Source organism: Anabrus simplex, chromosome 7 (assembly GCF_040414725.1).
Source record: "Anabrus simplex isolate iqAnaSimp1 chromosome 7, ASM4041472v1, whole genome shotgun sequence".
NCBI classification, from domain to species: Eukaryota; Metazoa; Arthropoda; class Insecta; order Orthoptera; family Tettigoniidae; genus Anabrus; species Anabrus simplex.
In genome coordinates, this window is record NC_090271.1 from 215,140,884 (window position 1) to 215,165,270 (window position 24,387).

Genomic DNA, 24,387 nt, shown 5'->3' on the forward strand with positions numbered 1-24,387 from the left:
TAGTGGACACGTGCTGAAGGGTAGTACTTTAGGTAATTCTAAGGAAGAGTTAGATAAATGTGTAGAGGAAGAAACTGATATTAGGAGCGAAGATAGCGAAGGGAATAAGAGTAGGAATGACGAAGTTAACGTTAGATTCAGACGATTGTACGATGGGGGGCGAGACGGAGGTTAGCCCTAACAGTGAGGGTAATAATAATCAGTTACTTGAAATGATGCACTTAATGTTAAGTAAGATAGAGGATAGTAAATCTGAAATAAAAAATGAATTGGAACAAATTAAAACAGATGTAGAACAAACTAAATCAGAAATTAAAAATGAAGTAGAACAAACTAAACGAGAATTAAGTAAGGCAATGAATGAACACAAGGTCGAAGCTAATAAAAGGATGGACGAACATAGCAAACAGTTACAAGAATTATTTAAGCAAAATGAAAGATTTAACAAGCAGATAGAGGAACAGAAAGAGACAACTAAGCAAAACAAACAAGAGGTAAAAAAGAAATTTGTAGAGGAGAGGAGTGAGTTGTTGGGATTAATGGAAAAAGAAAGCAACAACACTAGACAGGAGTTAGAGACACAGGTGACAAGTATTAAAAATAAAGTTGAGATCCAAAAGGAAGAAATAAAAGAATTTAAAGATCAGGTACAAAACAAGATCGATACCGTTAAATGTATAATAGAAGACAACACTAGGGAACAAAGAGAAAAGTTTGCGATAGTAGAAGGCAATACAGTGGAAATTAAGACATTGAAAGAAAAACAGAACACTGTAGTGAATGAAATTGAAAGAAGAGATAAAGATGTAGATAACCGCATAGCGATGGCAGAAGCACGCATACGACGAGAAGTAAGAGAAAGGCAAAGTAACACTGAGACGCAAAGTCATGGAGGGATTTACAGTAAGGAAATCGAATTACCGAAGTTCAATGGGAAACAAACTAACCCATTAGAATTTCTTAAAATAGTAGAAAAACGGTTTGGGAAACGGATTGAGGAAGGGTTTATGGACTGGGAAGAGGCGATCGACATTATTGATCATGCTTTTGTGGGAGAGACGCGTTCCTGGTTTTCAGTCTATAAAAGTAACATGAAAAGTCTGGAGGAATTTAAGACGAAGTTCACAGACAAATACTGGAACGAAAACGTTCAAAGCCGTGAAAGAGAAAGGGTAGTATTCGGGAAATTCAAACATAATGAATGTGTCTCTATGACTGAGTATTTTTTGTCACATGTCATGATTTGCCAGAATTTAGACGGAATCACGGCTGATTCAGATGTAGTCAGATTACTGTTACGACATTTTCCAGACAGGGTACGCGAAGCAGCGTGTATGCAAAGTATTAAAACTATTCAGGAAATGGAGCAGTTATTAGGGAGTTTTGATGCGCTAGGAAACATTGGGCATAGAACAGGAAACTCACATAATTTTGTTCCTCATAGTGAACCAAGGGACAATAGGAGACAGCCAAACTACGAGAATCGTAATCAGTTTCAGCCAAGGCATAACGGTAGGGGTGGCGCACCTGAAAATAGAACGGGAAATACCCAACAAGTCAGAGGACAAGGTACTAACGAGCCAAGTGTAGGTACACGATCGCAACCTTTAAACTAAATGCAGGCTGTAATGATGGGTCAGAATTCCAGCCTTACCAGGAAGTAGTTAGGAATTGTGTTATGAAACTATTGCCATATGACCTAGATGTTAAGGAAGATCTTATGTGTGAACCAGATAATAATTATTTAGATTCGGGTGATGAAGTGATTAATCCTGTGGTTCAATTAGAAGTTTGGGTGGCGTATGTTAACGCGTTAATTGATACTGGAAGTCATAAATCATGTATAAGTTCAGAATGGTATGACTCTTTAGTTAAACAGGGTATTATGATAGAAGAGATGCCTGTTAAGTCTACATTCATTATTACAGCTGTTGGTAAAAAGTCGAAACAAATATGCAAGCAGGTTGCGGTGCCGATTTGTATAGAGGGTTTTATTTCAGTACAGGTATGTTTGGTTATTCCTCACCTTGTATTTGATCTCATCTTGGGATGTGACTGGCTGACTTAAAATCGGCTCAGCTAGATTACGATGATGCAACGGTAAATCTGAAGTGGGATAATAAGTATGTCAAACTCGAACTGAAAAATGAAATTCAGAGGAAAACGAATGTTTGTTCTATGTGGAGTGTTATTGAGGTTTCTGGATATGAGGAGAAACCCAGTGAGGGGTTTAATTTATGCCAGTTGTGGTTGAAAGAGGATCAGAAGGATGCCTTATTTGAAGCTGCGAGTAACAGTAAATTAGAGGAAGTCCAGAGGGACGAATTGTTGGTAGTGTTATGTGAACACGCTGAGATTTTTTCTAAGAAACCCGGTAAAACACATGTTTATGAACATTCTTTTTCAGTGCTGGATGACAGTCCTATCAGCGGGCCACGGTATGCTATCCCACACAAATATGCCAAGGCAGTTGACGATCAGATACAAGCTATGTTAGCTGATGGGATAATTGAAGTGTCTAATAGCCAGTATGTAAATTCTTAAATCGTTGTGCCTAAGAGTGATGGGAGCGTTAGAATTTGCATTGATGGGAGGGATATGAATAGACGTATTTGTACTGACCAGTTAAAATCACAGACTATTGAAGAGTTAATTCAGGGCTTTGAGGGTAAAAAATGGTTTTCATCTGTTGATTTAAGAAGTAGTTTTTGGCAGATTCCTTTGAGAGTAGAGGACAGGCCTCTGACAGCATTTAGTCATAAGTACAGCTTGTATCAGTTTCAGCGCGTTCCCTACGGGACGAAGACTAGTTCTGCAGCCTTAATTAGAGCATTAAATATTGCATTAGGTGATGATACAGGTGATTTCGCCACGGTTTATATTGATGATCTGGTGATTGCGTCTAGGACCTTTGAAGAGCATTTGTGTCACTTAGAGAAGGTGTTTACTGAGTTAGAGCGTGCTGGTTTTACTTTGAAGTTAGATAAGTGTGTTTTTGGTAGACAGGAGGTCACATTTTTGGGACACCGTGTATCTGCGATAGGGGTTACGCCTGAGAGTACAAGGATTGAGAAAATATTGAATACCAGTACACCTAGAAATATCAAGGAATTAAGGTCGTATATTGGAGTATGCAACTTCTTTAGACGCTTTGTACTAAGATTTGCAAATTTACTTGAGCTGTTTAGAGACTTGTTAAAAGCCGGCAGTAAGTGGAAATGGACAGAAGGTCACCACAAAGCTTTTAATGATTTAAAGGAAGGTTTCAGGCAAGCAGTTGTTCTTAAGTACCCCGTGGTAAATAAGAAGTATGTGTTACTCACTGACGCATCTCACTATGGTCTGGCTGGAGTATTATGTCAAGAGGATGACAACGGAGACTTAGGAATTGTGTCATTAGCGTCTAGAGGTTTAAGTGGACCGGAGAAACGGTATTCCATTACCGAGCTTGAATTCTTAGCTATTGTGTATTCCTTAAGTAAATTTAGGATGTATGTTTTAGGTGTTAAATTTGAGATTAGGACTGATCACCATGCTCTTTCATTTATACCTACATGTAAGCTATCATCCAATAGGGTTAGTAGGTGGATACTGGCCTTACAGGAGTACGATTTTTCTGTTGTGCATATAAAAGGAAAAGACAATGTCCTTGCTGATCTGTTGTCCAGAGATCAGAAATTGTGTGATGAAGGAAGTTTCCTGAAAACACAGGAAGGCATTTTAATTTGTGCATGCCTTAGTAAGGACAATAAGCCTGCTCTAAACAGATTACGCAACCTGTTGGTGGAACAGTCTGTGGACGAAGAATGTAGGGAATCTTTGTCTGTACTTCAGGGAGGTGAGCAGGTTACTGTGACTCGCGGTAGACACGTTTTTAAATTGTTAGACGGATTTCTAGCTAGAAAATGTAGCGAACATAAATGGGCTATATGTGTACCCAAATCGCTACGTGTGGAGTTAATTTGGTTCATCCACAGGGAATTAGGGCATTATGGTGCTAATAAGGTTCTGTATGAAATCCAACAGAATTTTATCTGGGACAAGATGGGAAGAGAAATCAGAAAAGTTCTTGCCACTTGTGATCTATGTCAGAGAAGTAAGATACCGAACCGTTATTTAGAGGGACCTCGTCAGGCAGTAATTGCAGAAAAATCTGGTGACTTGGTGTGTATCGACCTTTTCGGTCCTATTGTAAAAGGACAATACGGCTTTCAATATATTTTCGTTTTGATAGACGCTTTTTCTAAACTGGTCAGATTATACCCTATGAGGAAAGCAACAGGAAAATCCTGTAGTCGTATAATCCAAGAGAAGTATGTCCCTGAATTAGGTACTCCTCAGAGAATATTGTCAGACAGTGGACCACAATTTACATCGAAGAAGTGGAAAGCCGTAATTAGAGAATTAGGTATTACTAAGGTCCATTCATCCATCAGAAATCCTCAGGGGAACATGTGTGAACGGGTGATGAAGGAGCTAGCGCGCATGTTTAGGTCACTAGTTCACGAGAGGCATTCCGCTTGGGTAGCGAATTTATCCCTTATAGAGACATGGATCAATGCCGTTCAGCACGAAAGTGCTAGATTGACACCTTTGCAAGTTCATTTCGGTACTAAGCCACAAAATGAATTGGTGAGAGTATTGGGTATTACTGAGGTGCCGCAGCGTAATGCTGAATTTTATGTTAGATTGGCCAGAGAAAACCTAGTAAAAGCTGGCAACCTTCGAAAGAAGCAGCAAAAACGTAAGGTATTGGATGAATTTGAGATAGGTGACCTTGTTCTTTTGAGAGTTCCCATGTTATCTAACAGCGAAGATAGTCACAAAAAAGTTTTTCCTTTTATATCAAGGACCTTATCGTATACATAAGAAACTAGGACCGTGTGCTTATAAATTATCTGACGGTGATTGCATTTTAATGGGTACGTACAACATTAGAAGTTTACGTAAATATATTACGAGACCGGTGGATTTTCCATAGTCCTGGAATATAGGTCAGTGAGCCAGGCCACGCTTACCTCTTATATAATATACACCTGTCGCAGCGTGGAGTGACTGCTCTCTGGTAGGTGGAGTTTCCCAAGTTTTGTTTTGCTTGCTACACGATGTGTGTGTATACGATTGACACGAGTTCATTACCAAGGTTACGTCTGTTCTCTTTACGTAACGCCATGTATGGGTTATCTAGTATTTGATTATATAACGAGGATCATTAATATTGCAGTTTAAAATTTGTAAATTCCCCGTAGACTATAAGAAGTCATCATAAAGACTTGCAATAATTTTATCCTAGGCTAAAACCACGTGAATGTGTTAGCGTGTGTGAAGTGATAGTCATACAGCAAGAACGTATAAACACTTGAAAGAGTAATACGATGCATTTTGTTTGTGTAAATTTTGTACAGATCTAAATTGAATTGTCAAGTGTTGCATACACTGGATTCATAAAATCAGCAAGAGATGACGAACATTTGAGAAAGTGAGACATCAGAAACTCGCTAAGTTGTAATATTGTGTTTTAATGGAAATTTTGAAGTGTTATATATTATTTGTTATTAAGTTGTAGGTGAAATCATCAAGTTGTAATTTTGTAAAATAGTGTTATGTTGTATACAGTAATGAATGAATGTACAGTTGTTTTGGAAACAAGTGTAACGTAAGTGGCAAAGTGTGGGTGTGAGCCCTCAACGAAGTACTACTTGTTTCAGGCTCAGAGGGGCGAATGTGATGTTTGGGACATCACTGAATGTTTTTAATTATTGAACTATATATTTAATTGATAATATATATATATATATATTTAATCACTGATAGGTCATTTTAAATTAATATGTGTATATATATAGGGCTTTTATCATCCATTTCAATCATCATTTCATTTCTTTGTATCGCGACTATAACGTATTCTGAACGAACAAATTATTGGGTAAAGTATTTCAACATCACGCATATTTATAACTTGCAGTAAATTTTCCAATAGCCGTTGTGAGGTGACCAGAGTCAGCAGGCTAATTTCAGCCCAGTTCCAGGAAAAGTACGTCATCGAGGTTACGAGAGACCTTACCCTCTCCACCTCATGAAAAGACAGTTGATACATTATTAACACCCACTTTTCAAACTCAGTTTCGAGACGCTTTATTTCAGCGGGAAAGTTCAGCCTATGTGAATGAACGTAACGAAGCAACGTGATGGATCCACAGCAATACAAGGGAGAAGGGATGAGACCTCGAATCTTACTGGACCATGTGATATGGCTGATGGAAGGAGACTTTTGAACCGATATATACCACCGACAAGGGCTGGAGTGGACACTAACATTCTCATTCAGACTCACATTCAGTTTCGGAGATTCGGACATTCTGATTCTGATTCTCACGCTTGGAAGATACTCTTACTACGATTCTACGTCTACACATCGGAGAAGATTTTAACTTAATTCACTTCGCATCTGAGTATATTCTACTCAAAAGTTACTCTCATTGGGACTTGTTATCTCAATGACGAGAGGTAGTCATCGGGAGACCGGTTTTTGACTAGTATAGGGCAGGAGAGCTTTTATTATGAGTTTAGCTACGCTACTGTTCCGTAATACGGAAGAATACGAAGGTATTCTCTTCATGAACATAACCCATGGTGGTTTTGCACTTAAAATTAGGACTCGTTACGACTTTATGTAAGGAGTACAATAGGAAGTGTTAAAGACAGGAAATGTGGATGTAGGACTGGAATCCAACAACAGATGAGGCAGCCTGTACGAGAGATCCACCCATCTTCAGCTTCAAGACAACAGAGTCTACATTTGGTGAGCTTATGGCATAAGTTACTGCAAGTCTTCGCGCAACAGTTCATTTTCTTAAAGTTAATTTCATTCACTTTTTCTTTTGCTTCCGTAAGTTCAGATTTCGTTAATACGCCGTTACGTCACGTTTTTCATCTTAATAAATAGCTGTTTTAATTGGTATTTTATGAAATAATTACTAATGATCCTTAAATTCCAAGTTAGTGTACTTAATGATTTGTGTTCCGTTCACCCCACCCCTGGGAGTTTTTTGAGTCTCGTTACGTATTTTTATTTATTATTATTATTATTATTATTATTATTATTATTATTAATTATCTACTTTTGTTTTCAAGCCATAAGCTTGAAGACTGGCGCCCTTGGGATACTGTTTCTGGAGAAACCATGACATATCATTTATTTATTTTAATATTAAAGTGACCCGCCACGTTATAAATTTGTCATTAATCTGTGGGCCAAGTGGGTACGTCACAATTCCTTACCACCTTTAAAGGTACAAACCTATTTTCATATTCCTCAACAATTGCTTTAAACCCATCCCAGTGTCTCTTTAAATTTTTATTTATCGTTTTCCACCAATCATAGTTACTTTTTTTTAACTCCTTCATACCTGTTTTATCAGCCATATGGTACTGCCTAATAGTCCTAATTTTAATATCTTCCTTTCTTTCACATTTACTTTTAACTACCACATAAACAGCTTCGTGATCACTAATACCATCTATTACTTCAGTTTGTCTATAGAGCTCATCTGGTTTTACGAGCACCACATCCAGAATATTCTTCCCTCTAGTTGGTTCCATCACTTTCTGGATCAGATGCCCCTCTCATTTTAACTTATTTGCCATTTGTTGCTCATGCTTCCTGTCGTTCGCATTAACTTCCCAATTGACATTTGGTAAGTTGAGATCACCCGCTACAATCACGTTCCTTTCCTTATCATTTCCCACATAGCTGACTATCTTACCAAATAATTCTGAATCAGCATCTGTGCTACCCTTTCCCGGTCTGTGCACTCCAAAGACATCAAGTCGCCTATTATCTTTAGAGATGGACCTTACACCTAGAATTTCATGTTTGTCATCTTTAACTTTTTCCTAGCTTACAAATTCTTCTTTCACCAGAATGAACACTCCCCCTCCCACCATTCCTATCCTATCTCTACGATACACACTCCAGTTCAGTGAGAAAATTTCTGCATCCATTATATCATTTCTCAGCCATAATTCAACTCCTATTACAATATATGGTGAGTGTATAGTATTTCTGCATCCATTATATCATTTCTCAGCCATGATTCAACTCCTATTACAATATCTGGTGAGTATATAGTATATAGACTCAGTATGAGTCAACTAGACTGAGTTTCATGAAGAAGTGCTGTGGAAATTGCAGAAATAAATGGCAAGATAGTAACTTGTCTATTTTCACTAATGTTCTCTTAGTTACACATTCTAAATTTGTTATTATGAACTGTAGATGGTCTGGTGAAAACTTTTACCCAGTTTCGTAATTTTTAACAGATTTGCATCATATGACTAGCTGTGTTCGTGCGTGGTATTTCGGCACATGAATCAAATGACAAGCTCAGCTCACAGTGATGCAGTGCCTCGCTTATCTTTGTATATTTGATTTCCTTTGCAATATAACTTCGAACAATGCACACTGTAGGGAACTAGAGATGTGTACTGTTGATAAACAATGCCCTCTGTATTTCTGTGTGACACAGGTATTGTCGAATAACAGTTTGTTTTCATTGGTATTCAGCATTCATTATGCATTATGCAGCTCTCAGGAAAGATAGTGCTGACCAGGAGGGAAGGGGATCAAATGAGATGGGCATGTTTGAGGCTCTGCTCATGGGGGATTCCATTGTTAGACATGTGGGGAAAGTGTGTGGAGGAAAGGGAACCAGGGTAGAGTGTTATCCAGGAATTAGGTTGAGGAAGATGTTGAGGAAAGTAGAAGAGAAGGAGGAGGGAAACGAGAAGTTGGTAGTGTTTCACATTGGTACCAACAACGTAAGACAAGCAGGTATAAGTACCAACATAGTTGGGGATGTGTGGAATCCGGTAAATGCAGCATGGTTGAAGTTTTTTTTTGCTAGCTGCTTTACGTCGCACCAACACAGATAGTTCTTATGGCGACGATGGGACAGGGAAGGGCTAGGAGTTGGAAGGAGGCAACCATGGCCTTAATTAAGGTACAGCCCCAGCATTTGCCTGGTGTGAAAATGAGAAACCACGGAAAACCATTTTCAGGGCTGCCGACAGTGGGGTTCGAACCTACTATCTCCCGAATACTAGATACTGGCTGCACTTAAGCAACTGCAGCTATCAAGCTCGGTGGTTGAAGTTTAAGGAAGCTAAGATTGTTATCAGTGGAATACTGTGTAGTGTACCATGACATTACATTAGCGGCCGTAAATATCATGGAAACAGTGGACAAATATGGCGTACAATAGCTTCAGGCAATGTGCAAATGCACAGAGTAGAGAAATAGTAAATCGATATCGACCGGTCGCAAAGAAAAGAATCTCAAGATTATATAATGATGGACCATAAAAAAATTTGAATGGAACCGATTCTTGACTACCTTGAGAAAAGTTACGAGTTGAAGAGGATCAGCACAACCTACTGAAGGAGAAGAAAAAGATTAGCGCAACGTTAAATATTAAAGTAATAATATACAGACATCGTTGAAGACTTTATCTGCAAAATATCGGCAGGAAAAACGAAGATTTGAAGGAGAATATTTATTATTACAACAGCCAAATTCAGAAGCAAAAAGAGACTACAGCCGAGTCGAACATTGCCGAAATCAATATTATAGCGGCAAATTTATGCTAAGGAAGGCATAATTTATTGTTTCCAAGTGGGAAACAATATCTGTTTAGGCTAAAGAATTAACAAAAAGTAGGCCGAGTTAAAGAAATTATCAAATTAAGAAAGATATTTACGACCAATACGAGAATCACAAGACAATTAATACGTATTGAGTAACCTACTATTCACCAGTGAAATATGCATTCTACCATGTATTTGTTGTTTTATCATTTCATGAGAACTGGTGACAAGATGGAGTCAGCTTAAACAGATGGAATTGATCGCTCAAGATGAAATAGCTCAAGCCAAGATTCCCAGCCGGAGCCGCAGATGACGTAACCTTTGGACTGCGATGGCTGCCTGTTCCAAGATGTCCTAGACCAGGAGAAATCCAGCAGCAAAATCCCGTTACGAGATAAGTATTATGAGTTGCATCGTATTGAATTTGAAATTAGTTGATGAAAAATATTTCGTATGTGTGCAGGAGTGCTAGAAGTAAGAGATTTAGTGCCAATGAACGGATATTAGAGTATAAATGCCAATTATTAACCGATGATATGTGCCAATTTCTGCAGTATAACTATGGTGCTTATGAGATAATTTTGGGTTAATGGAAACAAGGTCAGATTGAGTACATATGCATGTGTAGTGCTAATCTATAGGAGCAGACCGTGAAACGTTAAACCAGTTGTGGTTGTAGAAAATGCATGCGAGATACGAGACGTAACCTAATATTTGAGGTCAATATGAGTTGAAGTCATGGCCAGTATGATAATTGTATTGTAAGGAAATGTTGAAATATTACGGAGTTGCAGTGAGTGAAAGAATATTCAGGCTATTAAGTATTTCTACCGTAACACAGGGGTTATTTAAATGGAGTTAAATGAATATGTTTTTAAATATGGAGGTATATATAAAGGAAATGGAATATTAATGTGGCAAGATGTAGTTAGTATGAGGAGATATGTTTTCTGTTCGTTGCATGAATAAGGGATAGCTGATTGAGTTGCGAATTCCTGTGTTACGTATAATATTTATATTAGGATTAGCACTGCAAGTGAAGTGTTCAGGCCATGTTAAGTTGAGTGTATGACTTGAGCCAAACATAATATGTTTCGTAATGACTTCCAAGCTGAAGGTATTGATAGGTTACTTGTTTGTTATACGTTACGTAATATAAATATACAAGAATAAAATGGAGTCTCGCATATATAAATATTTGAAGTTCAGTGCGACAACACTAATATGAAGAACGGTTTTCTTTGACAAAATCTTGGCACAGCAAAGAGATATTTGAGAATAAGTAAATACATTGGCATATGATTAGGAATTCGTGGCACGATTTTCGCAGGTTGGACTGATTTACTATTATATCTATTGCACTCTGTAGTAAGGATATTTGGTTTATTATGTACATATGATGGTGTACAGTTTTAATTTACTCAATTTTTGGCTATGAGAGGAATGTTAATAACTGTATTGGTGTTTTTGAACCCAGATTTAAACAACGTAGTAATACTTATCTCGTGACGTGATGAGTCAGAAGTGAGAATCCAAACAAGTATCCAAATAAATTCAGACAAATAGACCGAAAAGAAAGATGAAACCTAAATGATGCCCCAAAGACAATCCCAAACAGTATTAACAGGAAGATATTCCACTTCCCCTTGATGAATAAAGTTTTGGTCCCTACTTTTCCCCATGAATCAACTTAAATACTGAAAATATGAAATATTATTGAAGGTTAACGTAAATGTAAACAAATATAATGGTAATTTAAAGATTTTCAACTATGTTTATCTCAGAAGTCAAGAATTTAAGAATGATCTTTGTAATTTCGTACGATTTTCTTTTCTTTATTGCCGATAGATGCATTGATATTCCACTTTATAATATATTAGCATGCTAATAAACTGGATGTAGTATTAATATTGCGTTTCTATTCCTAAAGTAACTTATAGTACGTAGTAATAAGATAATATATGGATCAATTGAATTTGTTTATACCGAATACTAAGCGTTGATCAGGCAATTTCCTAAATGTATGGAGAATGAATGTCTGGTTGAGCATATAGCTACTCTTCAACGGAATCTACGACTTATCTAGAGTATATGGGAATACAATGAAAGTAATTTACCCTGAGAAACGAATATGCACCATATTGTTATTGCTCGTGTTCATACATGATATCCCAGTTTTCATGTAAATTATCCGTAAATGATATAATACAGAGTCTAGGTATGATTCTTAACCCGATGTTGTGAATTTCGTAGCCGGAGCAATGTTTAAATAGGTGTATATTTAATTTTTTTTTGCTAGGGGCTTTACGTCGCACCGACACAGATAGGTCTTATGGCGACGATGGGACAGGAAAGGCCTAGGAGTTGGAAGGAAGCGGCCGTGGCCTTAATTAAGGTACAGCCCCAGCATTTGCCTGGTGTGAAAATGGGAAACCACGGAAAACCATTTTCAGGGCTGCCGATAGTGGGATTCGAACCTACTATCTCCCGGATGCAAGCTCACAGCCGCGCGCCTCTACGCGCACGGCCAACTCGCCCGGTGTATATTTAATTAATGCTCCAGCGCGGCGCAATAGAGGAAGTCACCGCGGGAACATTAATAAACCAAACGGTGCATTAAATTGGTCGCCCAACGTGGCGCAATAACATAAGACAGAGGTACCGGAAAAGGTCGCAAATTAAAAGGTGCAGTAGGAGGGATACTGACTGGAAGGTGATTGGGGATTTAAATGAGACTATGGAGTGGCAATGTGGGAAACTGGGAGAGAGATTCCAAGATTATAATGGGTGTGTAGGAGACAGGGATCTGCGCTCAGATGGTCTTCACTTAAACCATGGTGGTACATACTGTATAAGTTAGGAAATTTATTTAGAAGGGTTACAGGGAGGTACATTAAGGGAAACAGGGTGACCTAGGGAGTGATGAGAAGGGTACAGGAAACTGGAAATCAGGTAGGGATGACGTAAAAATGTTAGTGCTCAACTGCAGAAGTATTGTAAAGAAGGAAATAGAAGTAAGTAATTTAATGTCTGGCTCCATGGCTAAATGGTTAGCGTGCTGGCCTTTGGTCACAGGGGTGCCAGGTTCAATGCCTGGCAGGGTCGGGAATTTTAACCATAATTGGTTAATTTCGCTGGCAAGGGGGTTGGCTGTACGTCTCGTCTTCATCATCATTTCATCTTCATCACGATGCGCAGTTCGCCTATGGGCGTCAAATCAAAACACCTGAACCTGGCGAGCCGAACATATCTTTGGACACTCCCGGCACTAAAAGCCATATGCCATTTCAAGTCATTTATATACAGTATACAGATATTGTAAATGATAATGATATAATGGATGCAGAAAAATTCTCACTGGAGTGTGTATCGTAGAGATAGGATAGGAATGGTAGTGGGGGTAGTATTTACTTTGGTAAAAGAAGAATTTGTAAGCTACAAAAAAGTTAAAGATGACAAGCATGAAATTCTACATGTAAGGTTTGACGCAAGTGCAATAAACAGATATAACTTGAAAACAGTATTCTCTCACCCATGGGTAAATAATGCAAGAACGAGCTTGAATTATTATTATTATTATTATTATTATTATTATTATTATTATTATTATTATTATTATTATTATTATTATTATTATTATTATTATTATTATTATTTGTATGTATGGCTATGAAGTGAGGTACATCCATTTAGTATTATTATCATTTACGTAGTCGAATGATTGTATTGTGTATGAGGTTATGCCATGAAACATGTGCTGTACATAAACATTCATATCAGTTCAATTAATGTAAGAACCTGTATTATAATTTATTCTTACCTGTATATATAATTTGTAATCTTACTGTAAATTATGAAACACACTGCAACTTCCAGAATGGTAATAGACACTAGAACAAGGAGAATATTCTGTACATTATAATCTATGTACTAGGCACTCTAAAATTCTTTTGTAATGTATCTTTCCGGAAGCCTGCTCAGGCACATATATAAGGAGACGATCTTGACGGTGATAGTTCAGCAGAGTTATTGTTTGACGAGTTATTGGTTATAATGAGTTGCTGTTTAGTAGAGTTATGGTGTAGCAAGGATATACTTGTGACCATGTGCTGTGTCATGCTTTTAAGCAGTCAACGTTTTCAACCCAAGAGAATGGGTGTCAACTGTGTGTTAAGGTTGCAATCTCCATGTGCAGGGATTGGCATTTTTTTAAATGGCACTTTTGTGATGTGAGTGTTTTGTTTGTGACACCAGTGTTTAAGGTTATGTGTGTGTTTAATTTGTAAATAGAAGTCAATAAAATAATTCTGTACCAACTGACAGTATCTCGTGTGCATCTTTGTGGATACGTTAGGTTTATCTCTAAAGATAATAGGCAACTTCATGTCTTTGGAGTATACAGACCGGGAAAGGGTAGCGCTGACACTGATTCAGAATTATTTAATAAGATAATCAGCTATGTGGGAAACAATATGGAAAGGAACGTGATAGTAGTGGGTGATCTTAATTTACTAAATGTCAATCAGGAAGGTAATACGTACGACAGAAGCCATGACCAACAAATAGCAAATAAGTTAAAATGGAAAGTGATGGAACCAACTAGAGTGATGTGGTGCTGGTAAAACCAGATGAGCTCTATAAAGAAACCGAAGTAATAAATGGTATTAGAGATCATGAAGCTGTTTTTGTCGCAGTTAAAAATAAATGTGAAAGAAAGGAAGGTATTAAAATTAGGACTAATAGGCAGTACCATATGGATGATAAAACAGGCATGAGGGAGTTTCTAAAAAGTAACTATGATCGGTGGAAAACGGTAATATAAACAGATTCTGGGATGGGTTTAAAGCAATTGTTGAGGAATGTAAAAATAGGTTTTTACCTTTAAAGATGTAAAGGAATGTTAAAGATCTACTATATTATAACAGAGAAGTAAAGAGACTAAGAATGAGGGGCAGGTTGGAAAGAAACAGAGTTAGAAATGGTTGTGGAAGTAGGGAAGCAAGGAAGCAAAAGAGAATGGCAATGCTGTAATTTACAAAATTATAAAGTTTAAAACACATTAAATTGCACAAAGTCTTGGTATTACGGGGAAAACTTTTAAAGTAAGTAGAGGTTGATCAGAATGCTTTATGCGTTGGACTGGACTAAGTTTGCGGAGAAGGACGTCACTATGCTGGTGGCTTCCATGAGATTATACCAAAAAGTGATTGATTTTCGCCGCTTTGTCGCAAGACTCTGACGTTGCAATGCTGCACGGTGTTTAACCATGTGACCAGTCAGCTGTGGTAATGAAGGAGGGGACTGATACAAAACTGTTTAAAGGTACTAATATAACTTTTTGCGTAAAGAATAGATTTTAATAACTATCTTGTGTGTTGATTTAAAGATGCTAGATGTTCCTTTTCTGCTACCAAACCATGCCAACCTAGTCTATATTATGTGAAATTTTTACCTATTATACCGTCCCCTATTACTGAAGTTGGAAATTAAGAAAAATATGGGTTATTATAGGTGAGTAAGTATGATATTACTAATATCTCATGTAGTGAATAGCATGTAAATTGCCTATTCTTTTTACAGGGAGCACGATGAAGTATTAGGCATGCCAGAGACTGATGTCAGGGTATGTATTGTCGCTTGCAATTTTATTTCATATCCCATTTTCATTTTTGCTATAGTAAAAAAGTAAAAAATGAAGTCTTGTCCTCGTCTTGAGGTGGTGCAACTCTTTCCAGGCACACCCCCAATGGAGGTGAGCTGCATCATCCATTTTAACCATATACCAGTCATCCTGCCATTTTTAAATCTATGGCAATACCAGGAATCAAACCCTGGCCTCCAAAGACAGCAGTTAATAGTGCTAACCATTACACTACGGAGGTGGTCTTCATTACAGTGAGAGTTTGATTCATATTTTGTTGTCATCTCGAGTTTCAGTGTTAATTTGTTTTTTCCTTAATAACAATAAGTAAATTTTCTTATGGTGTTTACTGAAAATATAGAAATTTTGCTAGTTTATGAGGCATACTACAATGTGTCACATTTGTATTATTAGTAATGTTTAATCTAAAGTAAAACAACATCCTATTTATGATAGAAAAAATTACACCTCATGATGATTCTGTATTGACTTACAAATCATTAAAAATTGACTCCTACGAGAAAATTATATTTTTCCACCCTTTATTGCACTGTTAAGAAAGACTTTACACTATTAATAAATCATGAAAAGACATTCTTTTATAACACCAGAACATGTTTTGGTTCCCGTAGGACCATCATCAGCTGGTTAACAAATAAATTAAAAAGAGGCATTCTAAAACATAACTAGAAAAATATTATACATTAAAGAGTAGTGTATTGTAAAAAATAAAAGTTCATTAAAATATAGTGTGACAATTTTAAAACTTCCAGTCAGTAATTCTGATGGTATGTAATCACTTCAATCAATTCCAATTTTAGGTCTCTCAAAGCTCTGTCGAATTCTGACCTCAAAACTGGGTCTCACATTTGATTCTGTATGCAGCATTTATCTTTCCTAGGACTATACAACCTTCAACATCCTTGCACTTCTTTTTCAGCCATTCTCTCTTAGCTGTCCTGCACTCTCTATCCACTTCATTCTTTAATCACCTTTATTTGTATCTACCCTCCTCTTTTCTTGCATTTTTGTTCTTTCATCGTTCATCAATCAGGTCTAGCATCTACTGAGTTATCCATTGATTCTTAATTGATCTTTCTTTTTTTATAATTCCAATTATTTTCTTATAGTTCCAAATAATAATTTTTTCGCAAAATTAATATCTTCCTTTACTTCCAACTTTTCTTCGGCTACTACTTTCTTGCAAACTCTTTTCACTTCTATGTATCTTACTTTACTCTCTTCAGTCTTTTGTGTTTTCCATTCCTTCCAGTTTTTCTTTCACTCTATCATTCTGTATCATATATCTTATCTTTCCCGATGTTCTGCCACATGTTTTCTCCACATACTTTACAAAAACTCTCTTAAAATTGTTCCCTTCCTGTTCAACATGGCTAATATCTGACCTTGGCATCAGTTTTTGTAATTCTGTCCTAAATTCTTCCTGAAACTCCTTTTCCTTCGATCTCTAGATCCTAATCTTTCTTATGCTTTTCCTTGTAGTTTTATTATCCCACCTACTTTCAACTTTGCTATCACTGCTCTAGTGTCATCCCCAAAGTCTTCCTCAGGCATAGTTGTAACATCCATAAGACCTTTCCGATGTCCTTTTTCCAATAATATGTTAATCCATCAAAGTTTTCATCTTCTATCTCCCCATTCAAACCTGCTAATCTTCTGGTTATTATTCTCCCTGAACCATGTGGTTCCTATTGGTTCCTCTGGCAAAAGTTACTTAAAATATCCTGTTCTTGTTATTGTTGCCATATCCATACAGCATCCCAGTTTCTCTCTTCCCACTTGTGCGTTCGTATCTTCCATTATAATTACTTCTGTTCTTCAGTGTATTTCTCCACCTCTTCAAGAAATCAAGAAACTGTTCTGCATTCTCTTCTTTATTTCCAGTTTGTGGATCATAAACTTGGAACAGATCTTGTGTTCCTGTCTCAAACTTTATCCTTGCTATAATCATTCTGTCATTGATCTTCTTCACCTCCTTCACATATTCCAGGACATCCTTTCTAATGATCATTCCTACTCTGTTTACTGCATCCTGTCCTCCACTGTAAAACAGCCTGTACCTTTCCTTCAGTTTTCTCCCTCTCTTCCTCTCCATTTTGTTTCATTAAGACCAAGGATGGCTACGTCCTTTTCTTTCACAAACTCTATCAGCTCTTTGGTCTTGTCTGTCAAGTTTAGGATGTTAACTACCCTGATTCAGATATATTGTGATACTAGTTGCCCACTTCTCACAGCTCCTCCAGTATCTGAAGAAGCATGCACCACCTGCCAGGAACGCCCTAGCATTTTCCAAGGTCACACCATATTTTCGCTCATTTCAGGCTTTTGTTATGATGGGTTCGCCACTCCCAAGGGTATTTTAGAGCTGCTGCCGGCAGGTGACGAGGCCGCTCCTAACCTGGAGTGCAGACGCCTTCTGCAGCCACCTCTAACTTGGTGAGAGATGCAGTTTGATGGGTTCCAGTGTCATTTCCTACACTAAGGGAATCATCACCGCACCTAAGAAAACTCATCCAGCCCAAGCCATTGGTACTCTTAGGGCAGGGATGGTGAACCTATACCACGTGTGTCACTAGGTGACACGCGAACACGATGAACATATTAGTTTTTATATACGTCTTGTGCTACAGACTATACATATCTCATGGATCGTATAGTCATAGTGTTTAACATGTAAGAAGTTAATATCGAAAATCTTGCCGTCAGTCAGTCAGTGAGTGAAGTTTGACGTGTGTGTGGTAGCCAGTAGCTCTTAATCATTCATTGTGTGTTACTGTTTGTTGAATATCGTTTGTATACGGAGCTCACAAACAATGTTCCGGTGTCAAAGAAAAACAAAACAGAAATTTAACGAAGGTAGTGACCAGATTCTTCAAGAACAGTGGACAAGGGAATTCGGGGTGATAGAAAGAAGAAATAAAGCTTAATGTTGCCGTCGTGTCCCGCACATTTAATGTAGGATTAAAGCGCCATTCGAGACGAATCATTTAAATGTTCATTCCATGCCAAATGAAGAAAGAAGAGAGATTGTTTCACAGAAAATCGAGCAATACACAAAATAAACTAGTTGTTTTGTGTCATCTTTCAGGCCAAGGTATAATATCAGTGCGGTGGTTTCCACCTGTCTCACTGCATATTACAGTATGGGAAACCGATTTCTAATGGTGAGTTCTTGAAAGAGACTTTCTTATTGACGTCCGATACATTAATAGAAGACTTTCCTAACAAACAACGAAAAATTAACAGAATTAAATAAATGCCAGCCAATCGAAATACTATCAAGTGTAGATTAATAAGAATGAGTGAAGATGTTTCCGAGCAATTGGAAGGTGATTCGGATAACTCCCAGATGTATTAAGCATGTCTTGATGAAAGCACGTATGTGACCTTACAAGAAAGGATTGCTGTTTTGGTCTGATTTCCTTGTGGAAATGTGATGAGGGCGGAATTATTTAAATTGTTTAGTTTACGAAATACGATAATAGGTAAAGATATAATGAAGGATGTGAAGCAAGAACTTTTATTAAAAATGGGGTTTGACTTTTAGAACGTTGCGTCAAGTATGGTGGGTATTCATAATGGGTTGGTGCAATTTCTTAAAGAAAAAGTTAAACACCCTATTTTACAGTTCCGTCGTATGTTACGTCTGGAAGTACCCCTATGTGCGAAAGAATGTATGCAGTCATTTGAAACAGTACTCCCGGTGGTAACTAAAAATGTGAACTACATACCTGCACATGCTCAACATAATCGCCAGTTCTTGAAAATCTTACACGAAGTGGAATCTCACTGTGGCGTACTTGTACAATAATGATCGTTGTCTGAGTCGTCGGCAAGTACTCCAGAGGCTTGTCGAGCTCTTGGACGAAATTTGCTTCTTCATGATAGAAAAGCACGAAGAATTCCCAGAACTCACGGACCCTATTTGGCTGTGTGAACGAATGTTTCTTCGTGATTTTACAGCAGTGTACAATGATATGAATAAGGAACTACAAGAAAAGATAAATACTGCAGATATATTGTTTGAGATCATAAAATCATTCCAGAGAAAACGTGTATTCGTCAGGGATGTTGAAACAAAGAATTTTAAGTACTTTCTTTCACTTAAAATACAATTTGAACTGATGTCAAATTTTGCAAATCAATTAACTTTTGAAGACAAAAAATATTTGTAAGAAGTATGTAGATGTCTTACAAAATTTAAAACAAATAATTTCCGAGAGATTTACCCAATTTCGAGATTTGGAGAAAACATTTCACTTTATTACAAAACCTCATATTGCACAAATGAGTGACATTGAGGTCAATTATTTACTGACCATTTAGAAATGGAGTTGAATGAATATGAAGAAAGCAGTACATGGGTGAACAAATTCGTACAACTTGGTGAAGCATGGGTGAAAACAGACTGTGTTGTTGATGGTGAATACTCTCTACAGAAGCCATATAGCTTAAAACATGACCAATGGGACAGCCTGCCACTAATGTTTTCAGTGATGAAGAAACTAGCTACAGCATTCCTTACTTTGTTTGGGTCATCATATGCCTACCAACAGCTATTTTTTACAATGAGCGTTATGAAGTCAACAGTTAGAAGGCGTCTTGGTTCAGACCTAAGTGCTTATTGTGTACTATTGAAGAGAAAAAGCTATGAACCTTAGATTAGATACTTTGTTTGTTACCATTTACCTTTTCTTTATTTCATAAAATTTAGAAAACCTATCCAAGTATACGTTATGCGTTATTTTTTTAGTAGTTATTTTTATGTATATACTAGCTATATTACCCGGCACTGCCCAGGCACTTCATTAAATGAAATGGCGTATGGCTTTTAGTGCCGGGTGTGTCCGAGGACATGTTCGGCTCGCCAGGTGCAGGTCTTTGGATTTGACACCCGCAGGCGACCTGCGCATCGTGATGAGGATGAAATGATGATGGAGACGACAAATACACCCAGCCCCTTTGCTAGCAAAATTAACTGATGATGGTTAAAATTCCCGACCCTGCCAGGAATCGAACCCGGGACCCCTGTGACCAAAGGCCAGCATGCTAACCATGTAACTATGGAGCCGGATGGCACTTTATTAAATGTTTACTTTCAGGCTTTTTTTTTTTTTCTAGGGGCTTTACGTCGCACCGACACAGATAGGTCTTATGGCGACGATGGGATGGGAAAGGCCTAGGAGTTGGAAGGAAGCGGCCGTGGCCTTAATTAAGGTACAGATAGGTCTTATGGCGATGACAGGAGAGGAAATGCCTAGGAGTGTGAAGGAATCGGCCATGGCCTTAATTAAGGTACAGCCCCAGTGTTTGCCTCCTGGTGTGAAAATGGGAAACCACAGAAAACCATCTTCAGGGCTGCCGACAGCAGGACTCGAACCCACTATCTCCCGGATGTAAGCTCACAGCTGTGCGCCCCTAACTGTATGGCCAGGCTTTCTATTACCTGTTAATTATCTGTGAATCAAATGTTTGTAGATTTCATTATTGTGACTGTCATTTTACAAACTATTTTGTACTTTTATCCGAACTTCCTCTCCTTTACTTTTGCCACCAATGATTGTTGTCTCAGTGACGTTCGGCATTAGATTTTTGATGGCAAGTCTGGTTCCGTTGCTAGTTTTGGTGGATCTAAATTCCAAAGGACCATTAGTGGTGAGTCAACTTTCAAAGTCAGTTTGTGTGGTGGTCTGCCAGAAGGTTTGCATAATGCACGATGTTCATTGCAACGCAAGCAGATACATTCTTTGTTTTTCCATTTGATGCAAAAATGAACCGATTCCTCTGCTTGGCCTCTCTGGAGCAAGGAGCATACAGTTGACCATGCAAGAAAACATGGTTTTTCCAAATTCCATCCAGCAACATTTAGCCATTTTCCTTTGGCTTTACTGATTGTATCGCAAAAGCTAGGCACACTGGGAACTGTAGTCGCTTGAAGTCAAATGGCAAGTTGGTGGGAATTGTTGGGATGTGTGGAATCAGAACATCCTTTCCTTTACTTTTGCCACTGATGATTGTTGCCTCAGTGATGTTCGGCATTAGTTTTTTGACGGCAAGTCTGTTTCCATTGCATAGTTCCGGTGTATCTAAATTCTGAAAGACCATTTTCAGTGAGTCAACTTTCAATGTCAATTTGTGTGGTGGCATGCCAGGTGGTTTGCATGACGCATGGTGTTCATTGCAATGTGAGTGGATACACAACATTATTTGGTTTTCCATCTGGTGCAAAAATTAATAGACAGTTGACCATGTGAAAAAACACGTTTTTTTTTTCCAAATTCCATCCAGCAGCATGTAGCGATTTTCCTTGGGCTTTCTTGATTGTAATCGCAAAAGCTAGGTGGACTGGAAACTGTAGTCACTTGAAGTTGAATGGCAAACTGTGGGAATTATTGGGATGCACAGAATCTGAACATCCTGTCCTTTACTTTTGCTGCTGATGATTGTCGCCTTAATGATGTTCAGCATTAGTTTTTTGATGCCAAGTCTTGTTCCGTTTCATAGCTTCTGGGGATCCATAATCCAACGAACCATTAAGTCAATATGTGCAGTGGCATGCCAGTTGGTTTGCATGATGTACAGTGTTCATTGCAACGTGAGTGGATACACGGCATTCTTTGGTTTTCCATCTGGTGTGAATATGAACAGAGTCCTCTGCATGCCCACTCTGGGGCAAGCAACATACAGATAACCATGTGAAAAACATGGTTTCTCCAAATTCAATCCAGCAACGCTTAGCAATTGTCCTTGGGCTTTATTGATTGTAATTGCAAAAGCTAGGTGCACTGGAAACTGTAGTCACTTGAAGTCGAATGGCGAATTTGTGGGAATCGTTGGGATGCACAGAATCAGAACATCCTGTCTTTTACCATTCCTGCCGATGATTGTCGCTTCAATGATGTTCGGCATTAGATTTTTGACAGCAAGTCTGGTTCCGTTGCATAGCTTCAGTTGATCTAAATTCCGAAGAACCATTATCAGTGAATCAACTTTCAAAGTCAACTTGTGTGGTGGCAAGCCAGGTGGTTCCAATGAATTTAGAAATTCTATTGATCTTTGTTGACAACTGTGTCAACAGATGTGTAAGTCTTTAGGTCACTGGGAATTAGCAATGTAGTGAAGAAGTACAACTGAATCTGCTAGTGTCAGCTCCAGGATATCTCGTTACTTCACCTGCCAAAGGAGATTGTTCCATCTTATGTCCTGTAGCTCCTGTATTTAGTAATACTTTATTAATGGCAATACCATTTTACACAACAATAGAGAAAAATAAACAAAACAAACCACCCTAAAAAGAAAGTTCAGTAGAGTATAAATAGAAAAATACAGTATGTACAGATATATACACAGGTTATATTACAAGTAAGCACAGGAAAGTAATCGTCAACTCTGGAGGTTATGTAAGTGATTCTAAATTTTGACAATGAGCAGTTAAATATATCAATATCCACTTTGTTTAGAGATCTTGACATTCATTCAATTGGCCCATTGAATGCATAGTTAGTTCTTTGCCAATTTGTAGACAATGTATTCTTGAACCTTATGCGTCTGTCAGGTACATGTATGTTTAGCAAATAGTGCAATGGAATTACTGTTCATCAGCAAACAAAATCACTCACTCACTCTCACTCACTCACTCTCCTGGCGCTACAGTCCATGCAGGACCCTGGCCTCTCCTACAGCTGTCGCCCAGCCATCTCTGTCTGCTGCATACCTTCTCCAGTTCCGGATTCCCAACACCTGCACATCCTCTCTGACATCATCCCACCATCTCTTCCTAGGTCTTCCTTGCCTCCTCCTACCTTCAGGGTGTTGTTCAAGGGCCTTCTTTGGAACCCTCTCCTCCTCCATTCTCACCATGTGCCCCAAGTAACTCAGGCGTCTCTTCTTCACTTCTGCAACTAGGTCTACTACAGCATAGAGCTGGTACACCTCTTGGTTTGTTCGGATGCGCCATTCGCCTTCTTCACATACAGCCCCAAAGATCTTCCGCAGCACCTTTCTTTCCCATACTCTCAGCCTGTTCTTATCGCTTTCCGTAAGCGTCCAGGCTTCACGTCCATAAAGAACTACTGGCCGTATTATGGTGCGGTACACAGTGAGCTTAAGCCTTCTAGACAGACTGGAGGACTTCAAAAGTTTGTGAAATGCATAGAAGCATCTACTGCCTGCTGCCATATACTGAAGTGACCTGTTGTAGATAGTACCCAGAGGGTTCAGTGGTATTTTCCTAATGACACGCTCCAGGCAAAGATTGAAGAGAGTCGTCAACAAAGCATCTGCCTAAGCCCTCCTCTCACTGGGAACTCCCTGGTCAGCCTCCCCTGGATTTTCACTTTAGCTCTAGTATTCCTCAATGTCACTTCCACAAGACTAGTGATCTTTCTTGGCACCTGCATTTCCTCCAACACCATTCGTAGCTTGGGTCTATGGACACTGTCATAGGCCTCTTTATAATCGATGTAGTGTTGATGTACACTGACGTTATATTCGTGGCAGTTCTCCAGAATTAGTCGTAATGACAGGATGTGATCGATTGTTGACCAGTTCCGCCAAAATCCACACTGGTATTCACCCAGTTCTTTCTCTGCATATGCTTCTAATCTCCTTGCTAGCACTTTTGAGAAGATCTTGTATGCCACATTGAGAAGGGAGATCCCACGGTAATTGCTACATACCGTCTTGTCAATCTTTTTATGGATGGGGCTAATGACCGCTAGGTTCCAATTCTATGGTATGTTTTCACTTTCCCACACTGCACAAATGAGATTATGCAGCTTCCTACACACTTCCTCCCACCATTCTTGAAAAGCTCAGCAGGAATTGCATTTTCTCCTGGTGCTTTGTTATTATGCATGAGGGATATTGCCTCCTTCACCTCTTCTAAGGCCACTTCAGGCACGTTTTTCTCCTCACCATCTGCAACCAACTGACCATCTCCCATCTGCTCTTGCGATCCCTGAGTTTTTGCCACTATAAGGTTCAGAAGGTCTTCAAAATATTCTGCCCACCTTTCCATTATCCCATTCTCATCACCAATCAAGTGGCCTACTTTATCCTTACAACATGATTGTCCTTGG

The 24,387-nt window shown here is 38.4% G+C and overlaps 1 protein-coding gene across 1 annotated transcript in view; it reads left to right on the top strand.

Moving 5' to 3' along the window:
• The window catches only part of LOC136877780 (calpain-B-like), a gene marked incomplete at its 5' end in the record, with an annotated part of 257,610 nt that overhangs the window by 158,695 nt on the left and 74,528 nt on the right, over positions 1–24,387 (top strand). The window contains 1 exon segment of the mRNA XM_068228743.1: positions 15,226–15,268. Coding sequence (XP_068084844.1) covers positions 15,226–15,268 — 43 coding nt within the window.